General features: G+C 44.0%; 1 protein-coding gene across 2 annotated transcripts in view; it reads right to left on the bottom strand.

Annotated features, from left to right (window-relative positions):
- The window catches only part of Orc2 (origin recognition complex subunit 2), a 57,704-nt gene extending 40,371 nt beyond the window's left edge, over positions 1-17,333 (bottom strand). Inside the window, exons 1-5 of one of the 2 annotated variants that reach the window (XM_065448115.2) lie at positions 17,059-17,333; positions 14,807-14,899; positions 14,665-14,739; positions 14,484-14,600; positions 1,457-1,551 (exon numbers count right to left, since the gene is read on the bottom strand). In XM_065448115.2, the coding sequence (XP_065304187.2) occupies positions 1,457-1,551; positions 14,484-14,600; positions 14,665-14,739; positions 14,807-14,899; positions 17,059-17,167 (489 nt within the window). In that variant the 5' untranslated portion in view covers positions 17,168-17,333. The remainder of the gene's footprint in view (positions 1-1,456; positions 1,552-14,483; positions 14,601-14,664; positions 14,740-14,806; positions 14,900-17,058) is intronic. The other variant, XM_065448114.2, reaches the window with a different exon arrangement.
- Between the last annotated feature and the right edge of the window lie 2,768 nt (positions 17,334-20,101).

The following is a 20,101-nucleotide window of genomic DNA, read 5'->3' as shown; positions in this document are numbered from 1 at the left end:
TTAGGTATGTTAAAATATACTTAACTTTTCTTATCATGTATTAATACTTGAAATAATCTGCCTTTGAGTACTGAACATTAAATATTTATTTTCTATTAAAGCTTAAGAAAAGGTAACATGGAAGACATAGGGGAAAGGAAATGGAGTTTAATATGCGTAAGCAGAACCTCACTATGACAAACACAGAAATAACAAATTATCAGATATAACGAAGTACGTACAAAATGTTTCTCACCAATATCAGTGTGTAACAAATATATGCATTTAGCAAATACTATTGGATAAAATGAAATTATTTTATTGTTGGAGGCAGTTTTGTTATAACAAGGTTTGACTCTAGTACCTTTAGCAACCGAAGTTCAAGCAACTAATTGGCTTGTAAATGAGAAAGAACAGAAAAGACTTCTCGCACCATCACATGACAGTGACAATAATAAAATGAAAAATAAGCTAGGCATTGTGACAGAACATTGCACAACACTTAAGGAATGCAAGACACGGTGGCATCAGCCAAGAAAGTGAGACCTCGCTTTGGGCAAATTGAGACGAAAAATGCACAGGCAGCCAGAAAAATGAGGACAGCTGTTATCAGCCGTTCCATGCCTGCCTCGGTAGTAGAATTGATAACGCTGAGTATATGTGACCGCATTTGCCAAACACTTTTACTCCCAATTCGTTTCCAACGAAACTGCAAAAAATTACCTCTCCCCCCCCCCCCCGCCCTCCTCCCTCTGTTTTTTACTTTTCACACATAACGTATTCATTCAATAAGTATATTTATGATTTGTCCCTTGCATTCAACAGAATCATGATGTAAGAAAGCTGCCCCAGCAAAGTTGTTTCTTATATTTATATATATATATATATATACGCACACACACAAATATATAGCTATCTTATATGGCTATATAGTTTAGTTTTAGTTTATATAAACTATATAGTTTAGTTTCTATATATATAGTTTTTCACCATCAAATCTTGAAATTGAGTACATTGCACTTATTGTAATTGAACATTAGCCAAGCTTTTCAACAAGAAGGTTTAAAAAATATGATACAAGATACAATTATAAGACCTATGGTGTTCAGTCATCAAGAGTTCTGAGGATCAAACATAGTACGTCTCAAAATTGTATGTTGCACCAAGTTTTTTTAGTCTTTTCTTTTTTTTTAGCAGCTAGGCTAACATTAGCTTATAGATCAAATAACAAAGCAAATTCAATTTGCACTTGAAATCACAAATATTTGCCTACTGCTACTTTTCTAGCGTTGTTGTGAAGGCACCTATAAGATGTGAGTATACCAAGCTGCTACTATGTGAAACAGGAAAAAGCTGGCATAATAAACGTGTAGAAAAATATTACATATGGAAAAAGTAAGATAGCCATGCGTGAGTGATTGAAAACAGTTATAGTAGGTTAGCTTAGATGATAGAACAAACAGTGCACTGAGCATACCTGATCAGATTCCTCATCCTCGTCATCCTCAGATGATAGTTCGCTGTCTGAGTCACCAGAAGACGTTTCTGCTTCATCCTTCATCTTCGACAATTCTTTGAAGATATTCACAAGGAAAACAAAAACAAAAAGCAAACCTTTTTCATAATTGTAAAACTACCTTCCTTGCGAGGCAGTCTGCCCAACTAATGGTGGTGTAACCATATCTGCAAACAGCCTGTACAAGCATAGTTTGCTTGTATCGTGATATGGAAATAATGTACATGTGGGTCTTGTGACCAGACCATGCTCAAAGTACAAGCCCGAGCATGTGCAACTAGCATTTTGTCTTCAAACAATCATGTTTCTGGTTCTGCTTTAGCTAACCTGCTTAATATTTCTTCATTAACCAATTCACAAATAACAAAACACAACAAGACACAAAACGCAAAGGCCTTGTACAAGACCAAATACCATATTTTTGTACCCAACAGATGAGCAAGAGCTGGCATTCGCAATATTAAACCTTAATAACAGTAGCGTTTGTGACATGGACAACCTGCAATTAGGACCACTGGAGTACATAGTGCACGAGATAGTGTGTTCATTAATGCACATATTCAATCTTATCCTCTCTGCTGTTACATTTCTAGAAACATGCACATTGCAAAGGTGACCTTAATTTCTAAGGGTGGTGACAAAAATGTATTGAAGAACCATAGACCGATATCAATTTTGCTTGTCTTTTCCAAAGCGATAAAAAGGTTCTTGTACATAAGATTGTCTAACTATATTTTTAAGCAGTCACCATTGTTCAACAGAAACCGCTCTGCTAAACCAAAAGGAAAGAAACATAAAAATTTTTCAAACAATAATTTAACACTGGCAATATACAAAGATTTATCAAAAGCTTTTGATTCCTTACAGCATGAAATACTACTTGATAAACTACAGTTATACGGTGTACACAGCATTGCGTATGACCTCCTAGCTTCTTTCTTAAGGCATCGTAAGCAATAAGCGCCCGTAGGAGCACCTTCTGCGGATATTAAATCCATAAAGATGGGCGTACCTCAGGGCAGCATATTGGGGCGACTTTTATATGTTGTGTTTATGTCAATGACATATTCTCTTTTACCTCAAATCCACATGTAACCTTAATTTCCTATGCTGATGACACTATATTATTAATCACTGGTAAAACATTTGACGATATAGAAAACATATCTGATGAAACCAATGCCACTGTCCTTAGAATGGACAAAATGCAATTATTTCATTATTAATACCACAAAACCAATACTCTTCAGGCCAAAGAATAAGGTCATAAGTTTGCTGACAGTTGCAGTCAGTCATAATATGATAGAAATAGTAGGATGCATAAAAGTCCTGGGCATATATTCCTCAAGTACTTTATCTTGGTACGACCATATCTGCAAAGCTCATTAAAAAAAAATGGCTGTGGCTTAGGTAAGGTTAAGCCCAGGATGCGAAGTATACTAGCCTTTATTTTAGTTGTTGAACCACTGTTTAGCCTGGTGAACTGCTGTTGCTTGGCTATATTTGGTTCGGCTAGACGAAGAAACAACTTATGCGTTACTCTCCTTCGCCTTGGACGCCCCGCATTGAACGCGGTGAGCGTCGAGCAACGCAGCGTTCGGCGCGGCAACGAAATGTGCGCCTGAGCAAGCGACGCACGCCTGAGCCTTAGAAACAGCTCGTTTCTAGGGGCAACACCGCATTCACTAGAGGCGCTTTTGTACCGCTTTGAAGCATCGTACTCGTGGCTCAGTGGTAGCGTCTCCGTCTCACACTCCGGAGACTCTGGTTCGATTCCCACCCAGCCCATCTTGCAAGAGTTGAGCCAAAGCCACTTCTCCTCTGTCGTGACGTCACGGTGTCACGTGGTATTCAAGGCGACACCGCCGCGCCTGAGGAGCTGGGTTGAGCTCTCGTAATATGCTTCGCATAAAATGGTGCAAACCCGTCGGTATACTAAACAAACACTGTTGACAAATCATGCCTCAATGCATAAATTTGCTACTATACAACTGGTTCACCCTCTCTCAGTTATCCTACGTGCACCTGGTATGGATGGATGGATGGATGCGAAACTTTAATAAGGTCCTGAGGTACGCGACTCAGCGCGCTGCGGGCCGCTCCCACGTTGGGACAGTCAGGCCTTGCCCGACCGCCGCATCGTGGGCCCTCTGGACAGCCCATAGTTGCACCCCGGCATTAGGGCTCTTGATAGCGGAGAGCCACTTGTCTTCATTGATTTCTTCTGTGCCTCGTAACGAGGGGCAACGCCAGAGCATATGATCTAGGCTAGCGATGTCATTGCAATGCCTGCAAGAACTAGTGGCATAGGTGTCGGGATAAATTTTGTAGAATAAAGCCGGGCTGGGATATGAGCCTGTTTGCAGTAATCTGAGGGTCAATGCCTGCGCTCTATTGAACTTCTTGTGTGGAAGGGGAAACTCTCTCCTGCCGAGATAAAAGTGCAGAGCAATTTCGTTATATGTGGTCGGTTGATCTCTATTCTCCACCGCTGCGGGCCGGCGTTGGAGTTCTCCACGGTCGCGGAAAGTGAGACCTCGCGCCTTGGAGTGGGCCAGCTCGTTGAGGTTTGTGGGGCCTCCCGTGATGGATCCCATGTGAGCGGGGAACCACGTGAGAGTGTGGGTGGTGATGCTTTTGCCGTCGAGGATGCGACAGGCTTCCTCACACACGGCGCCAACGCTGAAGGCGCGGATGGCTGCCCAGGAGTCGCTGAAGATATTGGCATGTCCGTCATCCAGGAGGGCCAAGGCAATGGCCACTTGCTCCGCCGCACGCGACGACGTGCTTCGTACCGAAGCCGCGTTAACGGTCGAACCCCTGTGGTTGATTGACGCTACCGTGAAATTGTCGCTGTTGCCATACTGGGCCGCGTCAACGAAGCAGCTGCCTCCAGGGAGTTCTGTTGCGCGGCGTAGGAGCGCCACCGCTCTGGCCTTCCTTCTTTCTACGTTGCGCTGGGGATGCATATTGCGCGGGGCGGGCGATATGATGATGTTATCTTTCTGCTCTTTCGGTAGGCCTTGGTAGGCGTCTTCGACAGTGGCCGGGGGGACGCCCATCTCAGTTAGGAGTCGTCTGCCCGCCCTGGTGCCGGAGAGCCTGAGAATCTGTGCCCTTTCTTGTGCTTCTGCAATCTCTTCCAGGGTATTATGAATACCCAACTGCAGGAGTCGGTCGGTGCGTGTGTAATTTGGTAGTCCGAGCGCGCTCTTGATCCCCCTCCTTATCATGGCATTTAGTTTGTCTCGCTCTGCCCTCTTCCAGACGTGCATGGCCACTACGTACATAAAATGGCACAACAAGAAAGCGTGGACTAGCCTTAACAGATTCTTTTCGCTCAGGCCTCTCCTTCTGTTAGCTACCCGCCTGATTAGACCGATGATGCTATCCGTCTTCTTTGCTAATTTGTGAATGGGGCACAACAACAAAAACGAATCTAAACCTACTGAGAGAAGTTTATTAGAATAACTGCAAACGTCTCGTATGATTTTCACATATAGCAACTCTTTAAACAAGGTAAAGTTATAAATTAAAATTATTATTATAACTATCATTTACTCCAATTCTACTGCTCGGCCACAAAAAAACAATTCGGTTTACAGTGACATCTCGCAATTAAGAGGAAGCTTTAGCTCAGGGGCTCCTATCTAAATATATTGTTACCTGTGGAACGACCGCACCTCCACCAGAATGTTAACGTGTGGAAAGACACAGACGAAAGAGGCTATTTACAGGCTATTTGCACTGGAGCCAGACAGCCAGGCCAACCCTCGCTCAGGCCAAGGGCACAGACCCACTTCGTCATTCTCACAGCGGCTAATCTTTTGAGCATCTCTCGATGATATTGTAATAATATGTAAAACAAGAATTCGTTTTTCTCGGCAATCACCGCACCACATTTGGCGAGGTTTGTTGCATTTAAAAGAAAAGCTTAAAATCTAGTGACTGTTGGTTTCTAATTTCTGATTTAGCTCCTCAATTTTTATTAAAAATTGGAAAGAACGAAAAACTTTAAGAAAACGGAACTATTAAGTTTACAACTCTATAACTCAGCAATAAAAAATTACATCACACTTTTGTGAATTGCACCTAACAGTACATCTAAAGCGGACAAAATTGATATGTTACACATGAATCTGAAAAAATTCAGTAATATAAAAATACAGCTTTTGAAGAACCCTTGTACACAACGTAACAAATTCACATAAGATATAAATTGACCTATGAAATTTGTCCGCTTTGATGATCTAATGGATGTTATTTACAGAACCGCACTATCTGTTCTTGAAGCAAAGCTATGAATTTTTCAACTTAGTGCTTTTATTTTTTTCTAAGTTTCAATATTTTGAAAATTCTTTTCACAAAATTCAGGCCCTAAATCAAAATTCAGCTTCCGACAGTCACTAGAATTTAACTTTCTCTCTCAAATGCAACATCATTAAATATCGGTCCAGGGGTTATCTTACAAAAACGTTAGTGTTTTATATGTAGTATTTGAATAGGCCTTGTCAGAGTCAGGCCCGAGCTAAAGCTTCCTCTTAGGAGCAAATGGTTGCCATATACAGGATGCATTTCCCCGATATTTGGCACACACCTACTCCTCTTAACACCTATTTGAAACAAGCAATCACTTTCACAGACTAATCTCATAATTAACTATACTGTTCCATTGATTGATTGAAACAGTGTTAGCAGTTGTGTTGCGACCACTGGTATACCATCGCCAAAGTGAGAGGCTTGAGGCTCCGTTAGCTGCCTTCAGACAGCTTTTTACTCCAGGCCCCTGCCATCATGCACACTTTGATGGTAAAATAAAACAATCCAACAATTCAATCTGCAACCTCGCATTTTCTTAACATGGTTTTTTACCATTCGTTGCTTTCACATATTTCATGCTTCATGTCATGATTTATGAAATTGATGATGATTAATAGATTTTGTTGGCACGAGGGCCAAATATGGCCAAAGAGCGCCAAACAAGAGATAATAAACTGACGTTCGTAGAATGGTGGCAACTGTAAGAGATGTGAATCAGAATCTGAATCACACATATAACTTGGCTGTAGGGATGTCTAAAAATTGGTCGCTGTAAAGTGCATACAATGTACAGGCATTAAAATAATCAGAATAACTATTGGTGTATGCTATGACCATAAATTTTCTGTTACCCAAGGGTGATGTACTAAACTTGTAACAGTAGCACTCATACCTCACAAGACAGCCCTTGAACGCAAGAGCTGGGAGGCGGGAGCTTTACAAAAATGCTGTCGCAGCAGCAGCCTCTAGCAAGAAGATGTGCTACGTACACCTTGGGCTGACATCTCGTAAGAACGCTAAAACTAACTTATTGTCAAATAGTGGTTCCCCGCCAAAAAACACTGTGGGGTGAAGGGGGATGTGTCGTCTGTAGGCTGGGGCAAAGCACTTGTTTTCTTTAAGCTTCCATTTCCCAACACTCTAACAGGACGTGAAGGACCGTAAATGCCTCGCCACATTTATCGCAGACAGGAGCATCTACACCGGTCAATAGGCAAGGGTGAGTGCCATTGATGCAGTCTATCCTAAGACAGCAGAAAATAACCTCACTTTGTCTTGTTTTCGTTAGTGGTGGCCAGTTTCCGACATTTGGCTTAATAACTATGGTTTATTTCGTGTTTAATGTCCCACTTCGTTGCCAATGGCCCCTCAGTTTGTTGTGAAGGAAAGGCTTTAAATCCATGACAGGCACAGCTATGGAGAAATTACTTTGTTTTGTATTTACTGATATGGCTACACAGTCGGCAAGCATATTACTGTCGACGCCTCTGTGGCCAGGCACCCTGCATATTATGAGGGTTCAACCCTCTACAAAGTGCAGAGGGTTGAATAAAGTTCAGTAAAGACAAGGCTTTTATTTTTTTTTAGAGAAATTGAGCCTTTGACGATGCTTAATGAATCTGTAATTATTCCCTTTTGTACTTTCATTTCCTTGATGTGTTGTGCAGCCGACAAGAGTGCGTAGGCCTTGGCCGTAAAGATACTTGTTTCGGGGTGCAAACAGCCCTATTCGTAGAAGGATGGACTCAGTGCAGCATAAGAAATGCCAGGATGCGACTCTGAAGCATCAGTGTAGTATTCTGGGCACAAGTGTTTTGACTGAAGTTCTAGGAAGTGCGACTTCATGTGTATTTCTGAGGCATTCTTCGTAACTTTTACAAAAGACATGTCACAATCTATCAGCTGCCACAGCCATGGTGGTTTGGCTGGACCCCTGGTTCGGCTGGACCCATTAGAGGGTTTTCAAGAAGTAGGACAGCCATTGCTTTGCTGAGGTTCCTGATGCGCAGTGAGAAAGGTTCTCTCATCGATGGACAGTTGCGGAAAAGTGTGGCACAAGTGGCATTGTTTACAGTTTTGTTAGAAGGATAATCATGGTTAGAGTGTGCTTGCAAGAAATACATGAAACTGGTCAACGACTTTTGCAGAGAGAGCGACCCCACACTGGATTCTATATAGAGACTTCATACTGGGCTACTTCTGAAAGCTCCTGTAGCCGGGGCTAGGCGTATGCCTAAATGATGAACAGGATCAAGAATTTTTAGGCCACTCGGTGTAGCCCCATAGTCTATATGCAATCACACAAGACTCATGTACAGATTCAATAAGCGTCTTCTCTTACTGGCCCAGTTGGTGTGGGAGAGAATTCTCAGTACATTCATTGTTTTCAGGCACTTGACCTTGATGAATCTGATATGGGGGATGAAACTTTGTTTTGGATCGAGTATGACACCTAAGAGTATATGTTCTTTGTTCATAGGAATGTGCTGTCCTTGCAGTGCGATAGTGGGGTCAAGGTGCAGCCCCTCTTTCTTTAAAAAAAACGACACAGGAGTTTTCATGTGCATTGATCTTAAACCCGTTTTCATCTGCCCATTGGGATACTTTCTTTAGCCCAAGCTGGACTTGCCTCCCGTAGACTGCAAGGCTACCAGATTTAAAACCTAGGCATCTGTACATTGTCTACGCAAACAGAATAGAAAATGGCTGGAGGGAGTGAATAACGAAGCGTGTTCATCTTCATAATAAAAACGTTGAGGACACCTCCCTGGGGTATGCCTGTTCCCTGCGTAAATTGGAGTGTGTGTAAACTGGAGTGTGTGTTCCCTATTTTTATGCGGAAAGTAGGTACATTTTCGAGAGGTAACTTTCAATAACGTTCAACATGTTCCACGTGCTAGCCATTCATGACAGGTCTCGGAGGATTCTATAGTGCCACGTGGTATTGTAGGCCTTTTCCACGTCAAGAAAAACGGATAAGAAAATCTGTTGCGTTGACAAAAGCATCATGAATATTCCCAGAAGCATCACGAAGCACCACGTCAACAAGCACAAAGTGATAGATTGTTGACCGGCCTTCTCTAAATCCACGCTGGCACGGATCAAGCACTTTGCTTGATTCAAGGTAATGTAGAAGGTGATTTATCATTTTTGTTCAAACTTGCAAAGGCAACTTGTTAGCGCGAACGGGCAGTAGCTTCTTACTGAGGTGGGATCTTTACTTTGTTTCAACACAGGGATCACAACAGCTTCTTTCCTTGGAGACGGACGATGCCCAGCTGTCTAGAGAGTATTAAAGAGTGCGAGTAGTGTAACTTGCATGCATCTGTGAAGGTGTTTAATGATCTCGTACATAACTCGGTTGGAACCCGCAGCAGAGTTCTGACATGCACTTAGGGAAGCTTTCAGCTCAGCAACGCAGAATGGCCAGTTGAGAGGTTTGCTTGAGCTACACTTACAGTTGAGTGGCTTCCATTCCTCCATTTGTTTGTATTTCAGAAAAGACAATAAATAGTGAACAGAGCTAGAAACAGACTCAAGGTTCTCACGAAGAGTGTCGGCCTGGTTCTTCCTGCTGTTTCCTTGTTCATTAACCAAGGGCAAATATTTGCTGCCCCTTCAGCCTTCTCATCCGTCTCAAACTTTAGCCTCCTGTGTGTATGAATTAATGCCACAGAGAAACCTTCCACAGCTTGCCCTCCTTATTTGCCTTCACATCCTCCTTCCTGGCGATTTGATGTGCATAGATGTAATAAGGTACTCCGCATTAGGATATCAACGGTGAATGCCCTATGCTTTATTTTGTTTCTTACATGCCTGTTACAGTCACCATTCTACCAAGGGACTCGTCTTTTGCATGAATTACCATTTGTCTGCAGGATGCGTTGTTCTGCTGTGCCGAGTATAAAAGTGGTAAAATATCCTACTGCGTCGTCTATGCTAAATTCACTAATAAAACTTTGTAATAAAGAACTTGCTTCTTTAAAATGCTCCCAGTAAGCAGATGCTAATTTCCATCGAGAAACATAGGGAGGGTTGTCATGCCGTGTTATTAAGTTTAAAGTTACAGGGAAGTGGTCACATCCAAAAGGATTGTTAATGACATTCCATTCCAGGTCAGGCAGAAGAGACACAGAGCCAATCACTAGATCTATTGATGAATACGAGATGTGTTGGAAGTTAGAATAAGTGGGCACCTTCTTATGAAACAGGTATGCCCTAGAGGTCAAATTAATGTTAGATGAGTTGTCCTGCCGGGAGGCTGGTCAATGATGTTATAAAAGACTGTTTCTTCAAGATGATGATTTGGGGTTATATAAATGGAACACACAGCGACCAGTCTGTTAAACAGAAGAGCCCGAACTGACACTGCTTCAAGGACCGTCTGATAGGCCACATGTCCACAAGCTTCCAACTTCTCAGCAACTATTACTGCACCACCAGACTCACGTCGTCTCGGTCTTTAGAATATACGGTATACTGACGACGAAAGTTTATGTGTGTGGGTTTCACATGTGCCTCTTGAACAAACTGAAACTTTGGGTTATCTTTGTGTAGGAGTTCTGTAATGTCGTCAAGGTTATGAAGAAGTCCTCTAACATTCTATTGTAGTATTTGTGTCTCGATGATCAGAAAAGTGTTTGTGCTGTGTGTTTAAAAGACAAAGGTTAGGTCACGGTGCCCTTTCCAGGCGTTCTGAAGCGAGCTTTGTCTTTCTTGGAGCGGTCAAGATAATCCTGCCGCTCCTTAGGCGCTGACTGAGCTGTCTGAACGAGTGTTATGTCCATCGACTCTTGGCTGGGTGCTGGAGACGCTCTCTTGTGAGCGATGTGTTTGCTTTGCAAGCCTTGCCTCAAGAGACAATACTACGGAGTCCATCAATCCGGAGGTTCATGGGCCCTCCATCACTGATGGCAAAGTAGCATTGGCTGCTGTCGCCAAGGGGGCTGGTGGCACAGCCGCAGCCACACTCTTTGTGGGCCAGACCGATGCTGGAGTCAGCTGCACCACTGCCCCCTTGCGCGCCACATCAGCATACCCTGAGTTATGGAAAAAAAAGAAATATGTTTTCACACTTCTTAAAACGAAATGTTCTCCTTGATTTTCGGTGTGATTACGTCCTTTTCTTTTTTCCATGCGGGGCAAGTTCTAGAGTATGCTCGAACTATCCACCATCACAGCTGGGACAGTGGAGCATGCCACTACAGTTGCCGGATGCGTGTTCACGTTTGCCATATTTTGCACAGGTCAGTTGGCCTTGGCAGCTTTGCAAACCATGGCTATGCCTCTGACATCTGAAAAATCTTTAGCGATTTGAAATGTAAGGTCTGACTTGAATTTTTCTATATCCTGTTCCTAGGGTTTCCAGTAACACACTTGACACAAACGTGAGGATCAGATGGGTAGTTGGAATATCCTGGTTGCTCTGCTTGATCTTTATTTTTTTTTGCATTTGGATAACATTGTGTTTTTTCCAGACCTCCAGGAGCTCTTCCTCGCTCAGGCTCAAGAGATCTTCATCATAGATAGCTCCTTTACTTGCATTCAATGATCAATGGGGGGTAACAATGGTTGGCACATTACGGAATGCTACAAGATTTGAGAGTTTGACATGCTGTTGGGTGTCGTGAACCTCAAGAAAGTTGCCACTGCTCACTTTCGTCATTTTGTAGCTAGCACCTATTGTGTCGGTGAGACATTTTGCTGCAGTGAAAGGTAAAATAGTTCTGATTGTCTTTTCGGAATCTTGACTATGTAGAGAATAGAAGCGTGGGAATGTTTCTTTACACTGGCTGAATAACAGAAAAGCTTCCTCAGTACGTCCTCGTTTGGAAAGAGGACAATAGGAAAGTGGGGGGAACGATGTCTTAGCCATACAGAATTTATTTGATATCGGCATCTACGCCAGATGACCACTACTGAGCCCAACAAGGGTACGCTACGAGTCTGGAAGAAAACACTGACGCCAGCTGTTTGCAGTTACTATAACCTAATATAAAGCACTCAAGGTTGGATAGACTACACCAGGTTAAACGTTGCTGCATGAGAAATCAGAGTGAGAAGACAGTAAAGGTTCTAAGTAAGAGAGAAAGACATAATTTCTAGAGGAGGACAGGAAAAGGCAACTAAAGATTTTCCCTGGGTGGGTCAGTCTGGGGGAAATCTACCGTCTGCCATCTAAGCGAAGCAAAGCCAAAGGGGTGTGTTGCCTTTGCCGAGGGGCCGCAAAGGTCCAAACACACGGCATCGGCTCAACTCCCAGGATCCACCTTTCCCCGAACACGGCTAAGCCATGCACAGCTACACGCAGAAGGCTTTGACCCCCACATGGTCGGGTACATGGGTGTCGCAACACACCACACGCCTGCTGACGCAGACGCCCCTGCGGGGATTTATGAAATTGAGCAAATGTGTTTGCACAATCTGTTGTTAATCTCATATATATATATATATATATATATATACATATTAGTCATGTAATGAGAAGTCTCGGGTCATGTAATGAGAAGTCTCGGGTCCCTCGGTTAACCCCCTTTCTTCTCGTTTATATATATACATATATATATATATATATATATATATATATATATATATATATATATATATATATAGACACACACAACACACACACACACGTGTGTGTGTGTGTGATGCTTGTGAAAATCAATGATTCTTGGAAATGAGCACTTTGTCTTCATTTGTCTAAATCATGCCTGAGCCTTTCGTGCACTAAAAGCACTGTGTGTGTCCCTGTGTGTCTTCTTTTGTCCTGTCTTTTAATCGCGCTACCATACACCCTTTAAAGATGCATTACCAACAAGCCCACATTGCAACCCTCGTGAACTAAAAGCTAAAATGGTATACCAACATGCCCACACTTACATCCTTTCACTTTTACCCTTCCACATTTGTTCAATAATTTTGCCAACAAATCTGCAGATGTGTCACAGTTTTCAAAAAAAAAAAAATGAGAGATTACCTTCAGTGAATTATGTTGTATTTATCCTATGAATCTTACGATTAATCTTGAGCTGTCTTCCTTTTTATTTGTAAAGTGTTTAGTATGTTCCCTTGTGAAATCATTCTCTGTACACATGTGAAACAGCAGTCATTTGTATGAAAAGTATCTGTATATTGCTGCTGCTGCGTAAAAGGGCAGCCACCCCGCCAAGCGACTGATCGAAGTAGCTTTCTGTGGCAACTCGTTCCTCATATATTTTAACAAGGTAGCGTCAAGGGTCCATGCCGCAGAACATTCGGTGTCGGCATCCGCGTGCGGCATGCACTGTGAGCGAAACTTCCCGTATATATTTAGGTACATGCACATGCCACATCATGCTATATGACATGCAGCGTATGTGGGTTACATCACCGCATCATTCTATCACTAAAGTTGCTCATAAGTTGACTTACATTCTTGGTAAAGTTATTCCTTGGAATTTTGAGAATGACAGCTCACAAACAAATGTTATGAAACAAAACACCGACAGTGCATGCCTTTTGTAAGGTCGTTGTGAATGTTTGCCTTGGTTAAACTTATGTATGCATTCTTTTTGTTTGGTTGAAGTGCATGCTTGCTCGATTTCTCTAGAGTCCACTCCGTGTTTGTGTATCTGTTGCATTGCAATGTTGTGCTGTTGGCTCGCACTCGGGCCACTTCCAGAGAGCGCCTGCTCTGGGAAGGCGGTGGCCGAACACTGTTCGGCGAAAAAGGGAGCGGCAAGGGTTGTCACGCACTGGTTCTGGCGAGTGCCATAAATCGCGCAGCGAGCCTCTGTAGCGGCATCTGCAGAAGGGAGTTTCGGGGGAGTGTTTGGGTTCGGTCAAGGCGGCACGGGCAACTCGGTTGGTTCAAGCGGCGGCCACCGCCGGTGCGAGTTACGCAGCCCGGACACATGGTCCCGTGGCTGGGGGTGAGAATGTGCGCAGCTGGGCGGGCAGTGTGGTCTGAGACTTAGGAGACAACGAACCGATCTCGTCAAGTGCCCGATCGGAGTGACGGACTGCTCAGAGGCCTTTGCTCAGCCGCATTTGTTAATGTGAACCTTCTTTCCTTGTTTACTATATACTCAGTGTAACCGCTGTCTGTCCGTAAATAAACTCAGTTCAAATTATTGACATCCAGCACCTTTAGTTCCAGAATACCGAAGCAGAGAACAGCGCAGCGGCTTAGGAAGAGCCGAGAACGAACCAAAACACCAAGAAGAACGCAGTGAAGGAAGAGAAGGAAACTTTACTCCTTTTATGTTAACTCTTCTAAGGCTGAAATATTAAAAGTGCGAAACAATAAAAGGAAACCTGAAAATGATGCCATTTATTTGGCACTGCCTCTGGGATTGGCCCAAGCAAAAGGCCATGTTTCTACCAGAAAGCTCGCCTTCGTGTATAGTGTTCGCCACCAGCATTTCTTAGTAAACATTAAAGTTACATAAACTGCAGTTGCTGGGAAGCGTGAGAAGCAGTCAGGGATCTTTGAATGTTATTGCGTCCCACTCTTAAAGGCAAAGCTTAAGCGTCCTCCATCTTTTTGTTCAAGGGGATTAAAATCAAATTCAATTTGAATGATTACCAGATTAGTTTGGCAAATGTGCAGTACAGAGAAGCACACTCGTGCATTTGAAAAAAAAAAAAAAAGCTACAGGAATATCAAAGATATCTGCACACTCACTTTGCTTAATTTTTCTTCTGAGTGAGTAAGGTGATTTAGGGGTAACAGGCTGGCGAGGGGTACTGGACGAGCCCTTCCTTGGCTCTCTGCTAGGCGTCTTTGAAGCTGCCTTAACCACTGCAAGCATAAAATAGGCATAAATTCGCAAACAAAAGCAAAACTACAAATAAACTTTGCTTACCATGCTTGGCTTTTGGTGTGCACGTAAGGTTAAACACTTGGCGTCCTGTTAATGTGTCACTGGTGGCATGGAGACCTTGAAGTGATGCATGCAAACATTATTGCAGTGATGGCAGCATAGAATCACATGATATTAGACTTACCTATGGGGATCGGCGTCTCTTCCTGTTCCACGCCGGCAACCAGTGGCGGTTCATCAGCCAAAGATGGCTCTGCTACAGACCCCTTTGATGCAACTGCAAAGAGAAGCATAAGTATCAAAAATCAAGGAACGATATTGCAGTAATATGACAAAATGGGCTAGTTGGCTGGAGTTCACTCTTAAATACAGTAACAGCTGGAACAAACAAGGGATGTGAAGGAAGAGAGACGCAAGCACTGACTTGTGACTGAGGGTCTGTAAGGGTTGCCAGCAGCAAACTCGCAGTTGCAAGTCAACACTTTTGTCTGTTATTGTTCCTTGAGCAAGAAAATGTACTACAACCATCAGAATGGACAGGCCGGGAGACAGTGCATGCCTGAAAGACATGCAAGCCTTGGAGAAAAGCAAGAGTTCACGCATGTCATACAGTTAGTGTTTACTGAATGGCATGATTTTTGTAGCGCAAATAGCTCAGAAAACGGAAGAAAAAACAGCCTAAGGAAAGAGCAGACAGAAAGACACGTGCTACACTTACAAGTGATTATTCTGAAGCAAACCATGCTACATGCTGCAATGACGTTGCAGGTGAACTAGGAATTCGGCACAAAGATGTGTGCGGGGTGAAGAGGAAGACAAAGCTAATTGGAATATGGCGACAATTCCTGTTATTAAATATTGCGCTGAAGACAGCGCGGTATCTCTGTAACCACATATACTGTACAAAGGAGCGATAGCAAGGGGCAGCGATGAGCAGTAGACATCACCAATGAACGTTTGTTATAAACATTATTTGCACAGTAGTGCAGAAACACATGGACAAAAATAATGCGACACCAACTAGCCCACCAGTCTGTCACAAGCACTGACTTGTGACAGACTGGTGCATTTTACGTTCAAATCAATGGTCGAGATTGTGTCAACTAAACCCAAGTTGCCTTATATGATTCATTCATTCATTCAAATAACTTTATTCAGTGCCCTGCGATTTGGTGGGGTGGGCCTGGACCCCGCCTAGGTTTCAGCCAAGGGTTGTTGGCCCTTGGCAGCTTCCTCGGCTCGCTGGACGGCCCAGAGTTGGTGCTGCAGGTCGGAGCTGAGCAACGCAGACTCCCAGCACGCGCGGAGGCTGTCGCTGTTTGAGGCTGCATGCCAGTTACCCTGTATTAAAGCCGTATATTCCCACAGGATATGCTCCAGGGTGGCTCTAGAGTTGCAATGTGTGCACTTGTCGGTTGGGTATAAATCTGGGTGTATTAGGTGCATGATAGCTGGACTTGGATAGGATCTGGTCTGTAACTGCCACCATTCTACAGACTGGTTTTTGCTTAATTTTGGGTGCGGCGGCGGGAATGTACGCCTCTGCAATCTATGGTGTTGTGTAATTTCGTGAAATTTGGTCATTCGATCTTCCCACTCCCACTCATTGGTAGTCGGTGAGGCGGGGCTAACCGAGGCTCGGTTCGTAAGTTCTCGAGCCATGCGGTGCGCCACCTCATTGCTACCGTCTGGTAGTGTGTGAGCGGGTGTCCAGATAAGATCGATGTTTTTGTCGCGGTTATTAGGTAATTTCAGGAGTCGTAGTGCCTCTGGGGAGATTCGACCGTTGGCGAAGTTTCGTATGGCCGTCTGGGAATCACTGATAATTATGCCTGCTGGTGTTTGTGCTTTGGCTAGCGCAATAGCTATTTCCTCTGCGGTTTCTGCATGTAGCGTGTTAACTGTAGCGCTCGTCGTGCATTTTCCCTCGTAATTTATCGCCTTATATGATGCTGAAATTAAATTACTAAGCTGTTGCCGTTGATGACGTCTCCTGCTCGCGTTGCTCGCATTTGCGATCATGCATTTGCACAGTATACATGGTTTGTTTCCAAATAAACAGGTAGCTATACGCGTCTTTCCTTCTGTCTGCTCTTTCCTGTTCTGAATTTCTTGCGCCACAAAAATCATAAACTGTCAGTCATTTATTTTTCAACAGTATGTCCAAGGCGTTCCGCTGCAGCGGTAACGGAGCTTTAATTACCAAGTGAGGCTGTGTAGTGTTCATGTCAAACCTACGACACCAGGACGGCTCTGTGGGAGTAATCTCCGCACTTAGGAATATCTATACTCGCTCTTTCTCTCTAAAAAGGGGTTCTGAATGTGAAGGGAAAAGTTGGCGCTATATTCTGCAGCCCTGGGAGAACGGCCCAGCGACAATGTTGCGTAAATGTACCAGATAAGTTTGTTCTCGGCGTCAGTTTTTGGATGCCTTACCTTTCTTCTTCCTCTTGCTTGCATCTGAGAGGTTATATATGTGTTCGATAACATCATCGTCACCAACAAAACGCACTCTCACGGCTCCTTCGGTAGTTGCAGTAGACATCGACAATGACGTTTTTTAAAGCTTTCGGGATGGGCGGGAGTGGAGACTGCGGGTTGGTTTTTTATTCTATGGTCTCACCATGGGCTCACAGAATTAAAAATTAAGCGCGCCCTCGTGCTCTCTCGTGCTTTGATCTTTTGCAATTGATGTCGCATACGATGGGGCTGGTGAGGAGCTAAGCGGCTCGCAAGTGTTTAATAAAAATCAGAGAGAATGAAAACTGGGTACTACAATCAAACAGTTACCTTCTTATGTTGTACATATACTATAAAATGAGATAAAATGATTAGTGATCGTGTTTCCTCTTGGCCAAGATTCTGCGCAGTCGTCCGATAGCGTCTGCTTGTACCTGCATGTCTGTAAGGCATACTGTAATGGCTTATGCATTGCGAATTTTGGGAAGAAATAACTTGCGCACACTGCAGAGAGTTCAGCCCATAATGACATGTGCGCAGAATCTGTCACAAAAGTCGTTCGAGGTTGAACACGACACAAAGAAACAGGAGTTCTTTATCAAACTCGGCGAAGGTGCGTATGGCTGTAGTTTTCCTAGAAGTCGCTTTCGCGCTTTCTCCACAATATCTATAGTGCGGCTGCCGCTCTTATCTTGGTCATTGAGTGTTTTTGTGTGCCTTCGTGTTGTCATCGGCATAGAATTTCATGCATTGTAGTAAACTTTATGGTCACTGGTGTGTGTTTCAGATAAGGCCGTCTTGCAGTATGAAGTGATTGGCCCAAAAACACTCGATCTGGTCCACACAGAAGTTCCCGAGTCTTTACGAGGCAAAGGCATTGCGAAACACCTAGCCAAGGTATGTCTAGTATACGCAGAGTGGCAGACTGACACGTCAGCGTCACAGCGATGTCTTTCGGCTATCATATTCTAATAACGAAGTACGCGTCTCCGTAAAGTAGCAGATGACGTGCACGCTTTTTGGTTTTTCTTTTGTAACGGCCAGTGGGTACGAACCGTCTTGTTTCCCACCATCATCTGTGCATAAACACGCACTGACTTAGTTGGTCTAATGTCATTGTGCACCGATTGCAAATTTATTTTGCGTGCATATGCACGGCGTCGTAGCCAATAGCATGCAGCGTGTGACAAGAACATTAGGAGGCGAGTAACGGCTAGAGCAAAAGTAAGGATGGAAAGAAAAAAAAGTGTTTTGTAAGGGGAAGGGGGTATTGCAGTGGAAAAGGTGAATGGATGATGGAAGAGCGATATAGTATATAAAGAGAGGGAATGAATGTGCAGAGAGAAATTTTGCAGGGGTGAACAATTCGCCTTGACACCTTTGCTTTGTTTCGTGAAGTTCAGAGCGCGTTTCTGGTGGCAATGAGTAGAAGAGATTCATGCAGCGTGGCCAGTGGTCCCGATCGAGATCAATGTTTAATGAAAAGGTATAAGAATACAATCACAGTACACATGTTGAGACAGAGAGAGAAAGGAACTTACTCACAGAAAGGCTGATCGAGGCTGGCTTGAGCCAATATATGTGCCCTGACCTGCTACACCACATTGGGGCTGAGGGATGGGGAATAAAAGCAATGATGATGAGCAGGCACATGCTGCAGCAGGACACCCGTAAGGGATGCCTCTGAAGTGTGTATTGAATTCTTGCAAACAGACGCGAATACCCCGCTTGATTGTGTCATGCGTAGCTCTACTTTTGAACACTTGACCCAACCAGATTGACACCATTAAGTGATTGCATTTGTGGAACCCAGAAACAAAGTTCAGTTTGCCTCACAAGCTCAGATGAAACCAAACAAGCATAGGTGGAAAGTTTTCATTTTTCCGGGGGTAGGGGATAGGGGGGGTACCAACTTTCGGAACCACACACATACACATTATGGTCTGTGCAGAAATTTTTCCCACAACTCGACGGTCGGCATTTCGCTGTTGTTACCAATCATTCCTTATGTTGGTCGTCAACGATCAATAACTTGTCAGGACGCTTTGGCCGCTGGATCCTCAGATTACAAGCATATAATTTCGATGTTTGTAAGTCCGAAAGAAAGCACCAATTAAGATGCCAACACACTTTCTTGCTGCCCATTACTGCCATCTTTCGATCACATTATGTCACCTTGTCGACTTGGCTGCACGGACATCACTTGTTCAGTGTTACCTATTGGTTCCCTGACCCTGTTGCCATCCAGCTGCCCTTCTGTGTTTTCCACTAACTAGCGCAGTGATCCATATTGCCACGACATCATGGATTGCCTCATTTCTGTTTCAATCCCACCGAACTCCAGGCTCCAAAAACAGCTCAACCTATTCAAATTAAAGGCGATGTTCCCTCCCGCTACATTTTACCCAGAGGGCCAGCGATGATTTCTTGTCATTCTGCATACTCTTCATGCTGAAGTTCTCCATGCTCCTCATGACAACCCGACATCTGGCCTCTTGGGTTTCCAAAAACCCGTGAGCGAATACGCGGCCAATTCTTCTGGCCAGGTCTTTCAACCAGCGTAGCTCGACATGTCCCCTTGTGCACTCTTTGTCAATGTCACAAGTGACCTACCACTGCAACCGCCGGAATGCTACAACCACTACCTTGCCCAGCAGAACCCTTTGCTGTCGTCGGCATTGACCTTTACAGCCCTCTCTGGGCCACTGCAGAAGGCAACCAATGGCTCGTCACTGCTGTGGATCACTAGATGCGGTACGTGGAAACTACCCCTGTCCACTCGGGGGCTGCTTCATAAGTGGCTGCCTTCTTCCTTCAAGCTGTCTACTTATGCCACATTCCTCTCCTGCAGCTGCGTTCTGGTCACTGCTTATGCCTAGTACCCAGCACCTCCACAACTTGGGAAGCAATGGTTTTATTCGATGCATTTATTCCAAAAGCACGAGCTAGTGCGCTGACAAAGAAGGTGCAAACCGATGGTGGTGGTTATGTGCAGATGAGGAAGAAGGACGCCGATAAC

This window comes from Dermacentor albipictus, chromosome 4, assembly GCF_038994185.2.
Source record: "Dermacentor albipictus isolate Rhodes 1998 colony chromosome 4, USDA_Dalb.pri_finalv2, whole genome shotgun sequence".
Lineage (NCBI taxonomy): Eukaryota > Metazoa > Arthropoda > Arachnida > Ixodida > Ixodidae > Dermacentor > Dermacentor albipictus.
Note: the sequence above shows the minus strand (reverse complement) of the source record. Positions and strands in the feature narration are given on the sequence as shown.